The following is a 10,475-nucleotide window of genomic DNA, read 5'->3' on the forward strand; positions in this document are numbered from 1 at the left end:
GTGAAATGCTGAGCTTCCTCAACGTCTACTCTGGGTACCACTAGGTGTGGATGGCAACGGAGGATGAGAACAAGACTAGCTTCATTGCCCCCTTTGGAGTGTACTGCTACGTCCGGATGCCCTTCGGTCTTCAGAATGCTGGGGCCACCTTATCTCGCCTAGTACACAAGGTGTTGCAGCAACAGTTGGGCCGCAACGTCAAGGCCTACGTGGACGATATCGTGGTAAAAATCCAACTAGAAGCCAACCATGTTGCCGACCTGCAAGAAACATTTAACAACCTCCGGGCCGCTGGCGTGCAGTTGAACCCAGAAAAGTTCGTATTTGGTGCTAGGGGTGGAAAGATGCTATGATATCTCATCTCCCGAAGAGGCATCGAGGCCAATCCGGGCAAGATTCGTGCCATAGCAGAAATGTCACCTCCCGCTAATCCGAAAGAAGTACAACACCTGGCCAGCCGCCTCGCAGCCCTCAGCTGCTTCCTTGCAAAATCTGCTGAGCACAGCCTCTCTTTCTTTAAAATGTTGAGGGGTTGTGAGCCATTTAGCTGGATGCTGGACTGCCAGGCGGCATTAGAGGCCCTAAAGGCCGAGGCACACTTCCGTGGCATATCAATACAAAGCATATCGCGGGCAGACAACAGTCAAGCAGACGCCCTAGCAAAGGCCGCAGCCACGGGTAAAAACCCACCGATAGGCACCTTCTTTGAGACCCTACACCAGCTGACCGCCAGAGCTCTTGACGAGATGGCCACCGTCATCCTCCCCATTGAAGCCACGGACTAGAGGGCCCCCTCCTATCCTTCCTGAGAGGGACAGAAGAATCGGACGACCCGATTGCACTCCATCGCATCCAGCATCATGCTAGGGGCTACCATCTCATAAATGGTGCCCTTTACAAGACAGGTATCTGCGCTCCCCTCCTTCGCTGCATTACTAAAGAAGAAGTTGCTGACCTCCTCCGAGAAATACACGAAGGCCTTTACGGCAATTATCTGGCGCCTCGTGCCCTAGCCGGTAAGGCACTTCGCCAAGGGCTCCATTGGCCTACGATCATGTCCGATGCGGAAGAAGTCATCCACACTTGCCAAAGATGCCAATGGATGGGACGCCGAAGCCACCGACCTCCAACTTCCTTGCAACCAATTGCCCCGGTCTGGCCCTTGGCTCGTTGTGGTATGGACCTCATCGGTCCATTTCCCCGTGCCAAAGGCAACCTTCAGTACGCAGTGGTAGCATTGGAGTACTTCTCCAAATGGGTCGAGGTCGAACCCCTCACTGCAATCACATCAAAAAATGCCCAGAAATTATTTTGGAAGAACATAATCTGCCACTTCGGAGTCCCACGACAGCTCACGGTGGACCACGGCACACAATTTGACTCCGGGCCTTTTAAACAATTCGGCGACGACCTTGGCATCAAATTATGCGTCGCAACAGTTCAACACCCTCAGTCCAATGGAGCCGTCGAAAGAGCCAACGGCAACATCCTCTCCTGTGTAAATCGCCGCCTCGTCGGCTTAGCTCAAGGCCTATAGGTCGAGGAACTTCCCAAGGTTTTATGGTCCCTCCGCACCATTGTCAGGCGGGCCACCGAGTTCACACCCTTCCGCCTCCTATACGGAGACGAGGCCATGACCCCCACCAAGGTCAGGGGCTGCTCACTCAGGGTACAACTTCCACAAACTGACAGAGAAAGGGAGCTATCCCTCGACCTTACCGAAGGCACACGGCTCCATACCATTCAGAACCTCGATCACTACATCAAGAAACTAAGGCCCGGTACGATCCAAGGATTGCATCGTGAAACTTCAAACCCAGCGAACTAGTGCTTCGACGCGCCCTAGCCCCAGGAAAGCTATGCAACAAATGGGAAGGCTCATACCTGGTCCTCAGGTCTAACAGGCCCGGCTCCTACCGCCTGGCCGATACAGAAGGGACCCCCCTCGATCACAGTTGGAATGCGGAGACCCTCCGCAAGTACTATGTATAGAGAGCCCTAGGCTCAGTCCTCTCCAAAGATACCCAAAAAGATAGACCCTCTATCATCTTGAAGGCATAAGCCTCCGTGCTGGACGGGCATTCTGTCCGCCATCTTTAAGGTCTTACCAACCTACATGGCGGATAGGCAAAGACCGCTCCAGCATCTTGAAGGCTTAAGCCTTTGTGCTGGACAGGCATTTCGTTCGCCATCTTTAAGGTCTCGCTAACCTATGTGGCGAATAGGCAAAGATCACTCCAGCATCTTGAAGGCATAAGCCTCTGTGCTGGACAGGCATTCTGTCCGCCATCTTTAAGGTCTAGCTAACCTACGTGGCGGATAGGCAAAGACCGCTCCAACATCTTGAAGACCTAAGTCTCCGTGCTGGACAGGCATTTCGTCCGTCATCCTTTGGTTCTAGCAAACCTAAAAAGGCAGATAGGCAAAGACCGCTCCGGCATCTTGAAGGTAGTGCCTTCATACCAGACAGGCACAACACCCTCCATCATTTCTAAGGCCTGGTCGGCCTAACATGGCAAAGGGATAAACACCCCAGCACTAGCACGACTAAAAGTCTCCATGCCAAAATCACCCGACCCTTCTGATATCCTGAAAACCTAAAAACTCCGAGCTCCCTACTCCCACCTACTGCAGCGCAATGCCCCTCGAAATCTCGCACCCCGTGGCCACTAAGCAGCTGTAGGATGCGAAGGGGCTGGGATAAAGGGCACAGGCGAAGCGTCGATGCGATCAGTCATAAAAAGAGAGAGAAAAAGAAACAAAAACAACAAGCTAAGACAACGCAAGTAGTACATACATAACATACAAAGAGTCTTTTCATATAGCTAACTGTTGTACATCGAATCTATGCCCAGCAAACAAGCTAGCCTGCTACGCCTCCCTGTACCACTACGGGAAGATGAGGGTGCCCGACCGCCATGCCTCCCGGAAGCACCGCGGGACCTGGAGAGTCATCCCCGACAATTGCGCACAAGAGACCGACGCGAGCCCCCTCCGCGAGAAGAGCTACGGCCCAAAACGGAGACTCAGCCTCGGGAAGACGAAGGATCTGTCGGGAAAGGATACAAGTTGAAGGCCAAGATGTCCAGCTCTTCCTCCTCCTGCCCCTCCAGCGAGGCCTCTATAGCCTGTACCTCCTTCACCTTCACCTCGCCCAAGATAGACTCGAGAATTTCCGAGGGCACTCTTCCATTAGAACCCCGGGGAAGGACGAAGCATTGTAAGAAGCGTGAGCCGGCAACCTCCCGGGCTGTTCGGGCCACACACCAGTCATCCCTTGCAACAAAAATATACATATGGAGCGGACATCGGGGGATCCTCTGGCTCGACCTTAACCAAGACATCGGCGACCACCTGCGGATCAATACGCCCCTCAAAATCGCGGGACATAATGAAACGACTCTGCCGATGAACAAACGGAGTAGCCCCGACGCTCCGGACACACTCGATCCCTCCCCAGAGGCACTATCCAAGGTACGGACGAGGCCTCCTCCGACCTCGGACCGCCATACCTATACATGCAGATCGGACTCCAGTTAAAACTCAAAGGCACAAACATTCTGGAAACAACACAGGCAAAACATAGGAAGACAGGCATGGTTCCATCAAATAAAGAAAAGATTATATACATGAGCAGAAGGGGGTAGTCATCATGCTAAAACTTGACCCCCCTTGGGAATGAAAGAAAACAAAAGACAGCCCGCGGCAGAGCTACACCTCCGGGGCATCCATGCACGGCTCCGGCGGGGCAACAACACAAAATGAAGAACCTCCAGACGGCTGTGAAGCACCCGTAGACTCCAGACAAGGGACCGGACCTCCCAACGAAGGACACCGGCGAAGGCCCCCCAAGGCACCCGGAGTCCCATGATCGTCCATATAGTGCAACGTCACGCTCCGGCCATGCTTCGCCCATACACCATGGTGAAAGCTCTCCAGGGCTGCGCAAATCTCCGCCGGAGGTGCCTCTGGCTGGAAGGCCTCAACCACGGAGTTCAGCACCTATCGCTCCAGTGCTTCAAGGGGACCAACCCCCGTCCGGTGCAGCAAGGTCAGCTGAAGCACAACGGCCACACAAGCGCTGGACCTCGCATAGACCTCCGCAGCCCTAACCATGACCTTCGTGGTAGACTGAAGCCAGAAGAGCAGCATAACTGACACCTTCGAGTCGGAGGGTAGTGGCGGGCACTGAGCCCCAAGGCCACTCAAGGCATTAGAGGTAATCCAGGCCACCTCTGACGCAAGTACCATTAACTGCTGACACTCTGAACACAGTGTCCCCTCCGATACCCGAGCCTCCTCCAGCTCTCACCGCATATATACCACTACCGCCTGAAGGGTGTCAACGTCACCCTCGGCGGACACACGGGCTACGTTGGCCGCATCGGCAACCTCCCTCGCCTCCCAGAGGTCTTCGGCAGCCTTTCGCGCCTCAGCCTCCGCATGCTCGCGAAGCACCATCTCCTCCCGAAGACGACCCTCCGTAGACTCCGCCCACTCTTGGGCCTCTTCCAAGGCCTGGCGAAGGCCCTCAACCTCATCACGGGCCGCAGCAAAAGCCTGGTGCCCTCCACCTCCCAGCGCCCTCGTCAAAATTACTTGCTACAAGGCACTATGGAAGAGGGAAAAAGATAGAATGAGCTACTCAGGACCCAACACCGGACCCAGCAAATCATAACCAATACTACTGACATGAAGGGCCGTCGCTACCAACCACGCCTCCAGCTCCTCCAGAGGACGCTGGACCAACGATCGCTCAACCTCTCCACTCCGGAGAAGAGAGGAGGCCGCAGCGAAGGCCCTTGACGCCTCTGGGTGCAGCACAAAGTCGTCCGGGGTCAAGACCCTGAGGCCAGGGCTCCCCTCAACCGCTCCAAAGGGACCCTCAGCGGAGGGCACGGTGCCTCTAGCACTAGCTGCCAAGGGTAGGTCACTAGCTGGCTCGGGGCCCCGCAAAAATGAGGCCACGTCCCCCGAGACGGCCTTCACAGACCCCTCCGGAGGAGTCCCCGATCCCTACTGGGCCTCCGGGGCCTCGGGGGGGGGGGGGGTGGAGTCATGGACGCATCCACCTCGAGGGTCGCTACAAAAAAAGGAACACAAATCAAGATCCTGGTGCACAACCAAAATAGGATATGGCTAACGAAGCAAATCACACCTACTTCCTCCGAACCTCTTATAGGAGAGCTCGTAACGTCCTCAACGTTCGATCCTACGATACCAAAGTCGTAGTCCACGGAGGCCATGCCTCTTCGTCAGCCCAGGCCGTGATCGGCAATATCCAGGGAGGCCCGACCCTTCTCTCGATCATCGCCGCCACCCTAGCCCTCGCCTCTGGACTGGTCGTTCACACTCCCAACCCGCCTCAGGCGCTTCTTGCAAACCAGGGGCACCTCCAACGACTTGGCCGTTGAACCGGTATGCGAGCCTATGGAGGCGGAAGGTCGCCGGGCCTTGAGCGTCCTCGCACAGATTGGGGGGGGGGGGGGCTGCACGCGCTTGTTTTCCAGCAGCCCTAGGCTCTGGAGAATCCCGCCATGCCAGAGCTCCCACACTGAGGTAGAAGCAGACACGATTGTACCGCTCCCAGCTCCATGCTAGGGCTACCCTCCACTCCCGCTCCGCGAGAGTAGGGGGCCCAGGATCACCTCCGTGATCTCCACCGCGCGCTCCAGCGGGAGGCAGCTCTCTGGAAGAAAAATTACGGCTCACATCGGCAGATCAAAAAACCAAACTACAACGGAAACTCACCAGCACTGACAGGCGGGCCGGAGTACACCTTCAGCCACTCTTTCACACCTTGCTCAAAGACAGAGTTCCAGCCCGTTTGAAGGGGCCAAACGCGCAACATGGTGAACTCCTCCACGAGGTCACGCATGCTCATCTTTTCGGCCACCCTTTGGAGAAGGGCCAGCCGTGAGGCAAACTGGTCATCCGTAATCCTCGTCTCCGGCTCTAGAACATACGCGATATCCCGGTTCATGGAGCAAAGGGGCGATGCAAGGCCAATGTCATAGTAGAACCACCGCTGCAACCAGCCGGTATACCACCGAACATTAATGGCCTTCACTGGGAAGGCATCGCGATACTGCAGCCGTATCTGGAAGTTGACACTCACGAAGCTAAGGGGCCTCTTCGTCCCCTTGACCTTGATCAGCTTCGGCTGGCAGCTGGCAAAGTGGAGGGCCGCAAAGAAATTCACCCTCCCTTCGCACCCCTCCACCCGCATGGCCCACTCAAAGGTGGCCAAGCGGGCAATGGCGTTGGCGTGGAGCTGTGGAAGCTCCACATAGAAGTGGCAGAGAACCTCCTCGAGCAGTGGCCCTGAGGGAAAACCTAGGCCCGCCTCGAGGAAGGTCTCAAACACCATGACCTCATGGGCCAGAGGCTTCGGGACCTCCTCGCCCAGCGGAGGCCGAGCAACAGCTCTGGAGGGAATTTTCCCCTCCCTAACCATCCGATCGAGCTCCTCATCACCGATGACAGACGCCCCCAGCACGGTGGTTTGCTGGGAGTGACTTTTGCTGGCACGCAGGAGCTCCACTCTTGGTGGCGGCCCCATCAGTGACGGGAAAGCCAGCACCACCTGAGGGTCCCCCGCCGTGACTACTCTGGCAATCTCCCTCGCTGCCCGAGTTTCGGCTTCACTCGGGGTACTCAAGCCAGCCATACGAACCATAGGAGGATGAAGAAAGGCGCTGGATTATGAGAGAGAGAAAAGAGCAGGGATCAAAGGACGACTCACGCAAAGCAAAAGACGCTGAAGAAGAAGGCAGATGAGACGAGGAGTTGGCAAAAAGGTCACTCTGGGAAATCCCCTTGCTACAAATAGGGAGCAACTTGGCCCCCTAGGCGGCGGGCGCATGCGCCGTCCTTTCGCCTGCCAGGCCAAAATCATGGGGGAGCAAAACTGACCCCCTTGACCCCCCAACGACAAGACAACACGTGTCCCACTCCCGCCTGACAGGGCAGGACCGCTCCTTTCCCTAGGGCGCATTCAATGTCCCCTATCGCCGACGTCATCCTGCATATCGTTCAGTCACCCGGGCCAAACCGTCCCAGACAAGCCAAGCAATACTTGGACCACGAGCCATCAACCACAAGCCAGGGACCGCCGAAGACCCTGCTCTGAAGGAACCGCGGGCCCGACCGCTCCGCTAGCCACCCTTGCGAGGGGCTACTATTGGGGGTCGTTATTAAGGACCCCCAACGGCCCCTTGGCTTAACTAGCCTGGCCTCCCGAAGGCTCAGCCTCCCAAAGGTTTGGTCTCAAGAGGCTTTGGCCTCCCGAAGTTCCAGCCTTCCGAAGTCCCACCTCCCGAAGGCTCAGCCTTCCGAAGCCCCGCCTCCCGAAGCCTCGGCCTCCCACTGCCCAGGCCAGCTTCCCGGAGGCTACTAGGTGAGTCATCCGAACACATGAAAGATCTACCAAAGGGGAAGTGCCGGTCATACTTTGCCTGTGAGGAGGTGACCGGCATTAAATACCTAGGCTAGCGGACGCCGCTCTGACACCCCGGCATGATGAAGGCTGTCCTGTAACCCCTGACAGTGTGGCGCCGGGCCACAGTTGGAGACCAGATCGCCCCCTTCAGGGGACATGCACCACTATAATTACCACGGTGGATATTTATCTCCCCAATAGGGTAGAAGGTAGTTATACAGGATAAGAATTAGCAATTCGATCAGATACCGGATATTTGTACATTATGATAACTTGTACGCCAAGCTACACATGACCCTATAAATAGGGGGCCATGGTCCTCTGGGCAGGAGACGGGCAAGACAACAAAAAAAGACACAAAGGTGAAAACACACCAAATCACGTTGTGATACTCCTCCCAGAGCGATCCATTCTTTCTACATCAATACATTCATGGTGTTCCTTCCTCTTAAACTTCATCTCTAAGTTTGAGTCTCCTCGTTAGAAGAAACTCTCATTATACTTGCTGGGGCAAGGCGAACTCTTGCTCCAACAGACCTCTTCAACCTCGATGGCCTGGACGTGGGGTTATTGCGATGCTTTACATTGTGAGCCCTTTCAAACTAGATGTTTATTAATTATTACCACTAAATTCTCTAATCTAACTAATTTCTTATCTATAGACACTTGATACAAGAAATGAGGAAGAATTAGCCCTTCGGTTTTCTTCACCCCCAAAATTTGATGATTTCTTTGATGGAACAACAAAGGGAATTTGTTGTGGAACATGTGGCTAAGGCAATGAGCCACTTTTCTAAGAGGGACTACCTGATGGCCGCCCACAACATGGGTGACCATTGGATCTTACTAGTTATTGCCCCCAAGTGAAACTTGGTCTGGTACCTCGATTCATTAAGAACAGTTGTGGGACCTAACGGCGAACGGGGACAACATAACTATAATTTTGTCGAACAAATCCTCGCCGAGTAAGTTCTTCATGACTTAGGTTACATATTGAACTTTTCAAACTTACACTAAATGTTGACTATTGGATCCATCTTCGCATGTAGGGCTTTTGACATGTATATGCGCTATGATCCAAAGTACAATCCGAAGGAGCCCCGCACACTAACACATAAGACCGTCTTCACGGTAAGCGCCAGCAGACATATTTGCAAATACTCTACTACTACATTTTTTCCTTTTGAACTGACGGTTTTTCCCTCTTTAGTGTAACCAACAACCACCAGGAAACTCCTGCAGATTCTACGTTGCATGTCACATACTGCTATTCATGGCAGCAAAAGATATAAAATCCCCAGATATAAGATAATTGCATAGTCTTTTCATAGCTGCTTTTATTCATAACAAATATCTGATGATAAAATGATTTTGCTCACGCTAATTGTATACTTTTTTCATAACTACTTTCATTCAGCAGGAATTCAGCTTACCGGATGGCAAAATCGAGGAGTCTGCACTATCCAACATTCGAGCACGGATCACCTCGTTCTTGATGATTGAAGTTGTCTCTTCGAAAGGTGAGTTCTATTGTAGGGAGGCAGGGCTCTGACTTATGTAATTTGTGGTTGCACTTTCGACTTATGTAATTTGTAATTATATTGATGTAATTTGTTGTTGCACTTTCGACTTATGTAATTCAAGGTTGCACTTTTAACTTATGTAATTCGAGCTCTTGATGTGGAATTGCGCCGTTGTACGTTTCGAGGATTTTTTATTATGTAATTTGTGGTTGCATATCTCGTGACTTAGTCCCTACAATGTGGGTATATATCTTGAAATGAATGGTGATTATGGCATGAATGTATCTGGATGTGTCTTATTTGCAGGAGAAGATGGCTGCAAAATCCCGACATTGCTTTAGGATGCAGCCAGGAAAAAGGTAAATCCCTTCGGGGGATGAGACTATTAGTGACGGGTGGTAAATTTAGTCATCACTAATGACCGAGTCCCAGTGACCGGTAGCTTTCCAACCCGTCTTTGGAACTTAGTCATTAGAGATGGGTTGAAAAGATACCCTTCACTAATGACTCATAACACCCGTGACGGGGTGTAGCTACCCGTCACTGGTTCTAGATAATTAGTGACGGGTTGTTGTTATCACTCGTCACTGATGACCAAGTCCTAGAGACAGATTGGAAATCTACCCATCACTAATAACTCAATAATCAATGACGGGTGGTAACAACTCGTCACTGATGACTCGGGCAGTAGTGATGGTTTGTAGTTAACACCCGTCAGTAATGACCGAGTCACGAAGACGGGTTGGAAAGCTACTCGATAATTAGTGATAGGCGGTACATACACCCGTCACTAATGACGATTATAGTGACGGGTAACAGGTCTGCTCAGGTCATAGGAGACCGGATCTTAATTATGACCCATCACTGGTGATTGTTATTAGTGACGGGTCCTAACCTATCACTAATATTTTATCATTAGTAACACAATAAGAATGATAGGTGTCGTAACCGTCACTAATGATAGTTATCACCCGTCACCAATATGTTGTTCTGGCGTAGTGATCTAAATTCGACTCTTTGTTTGCAAATATATCATACCATGAAACCAATTCGTATACGTGTGAACCGGTCAAAAAAATAGCAAGATCAGACTTGGACAATTTGTTTACAGACTTACCTTTCCACTTACATATGCGTAGATTTTTTTGATAAATATAGATAGTTAGACGTTCATAACAATGAGTAATCTAGATCTTTTTCTTTTTTTCGATTAATGTGATAATTTCGTGGTCTTGAGAGTGAACCCAGAGGCTTCTTTTGCACCTCAAATATTAAGACAATTGACATGGGGCTTGGATGCTTACCATTTCAAAACCTCTGGCAGCCATGAAAGATTAACCCGGTCCCGGTGAAGTCGTGGTCCCTGAAAAAATGACGTTTAGCCTGGTTGTCAGCTCTCAAGGAGTATTGATCATATCTCTAGTAACTCACATGCAGTCAGAAGGAATGAGTAGGAGAAAGGAGAAGGAGCGGCCAAGAAATGGAGATTACTCTGCTCAAGGCTTGAAGGT

At 52.2% G+C, this 10,475-nt stretch overlaps 1 protein-coding gene across 1 annotated transcript in view; it reads right to left on the minus strand.

Moving 5' to 3' along the window:
- The window catches only part of LOC133883177 (uncharacterized), a 38,889-nt gene extending 28,414 nt beyond the window's left edge, over positions 1–10,475 (minus strand). The window contains exons 1-2 of the mRNA XM_062322410.1: positions 10,456–10,475; positions 10,269–10,327 (exon numbers count right to left, since the gene is read on the minus strand). Coding sequence (XP_062178394.1) covers positions 10,269–10,292 — 24 coding nt within the window. The 5' untranslated portion in view covers positions 10,293–10,327; positions 10,456–10,475. The remainder of the gene's footprint in view (positions 1–10,268; positions 10,328–10,455) is intronic.

The sequence above is a fragment of the Phragmites australis genome, chromosome 1, assembly GCF_958298935.1.
Source record: "Phragmites australis chromosome 1, lpPhrAust1.1, whole genome shotgun sequence".
Taxonomy (NCBI): Eukaryota; Viridiplantae; Streptophyta; class Magnoliopsida; order Poales; family Poaceae; genus Phragmites; species Phragmites australis.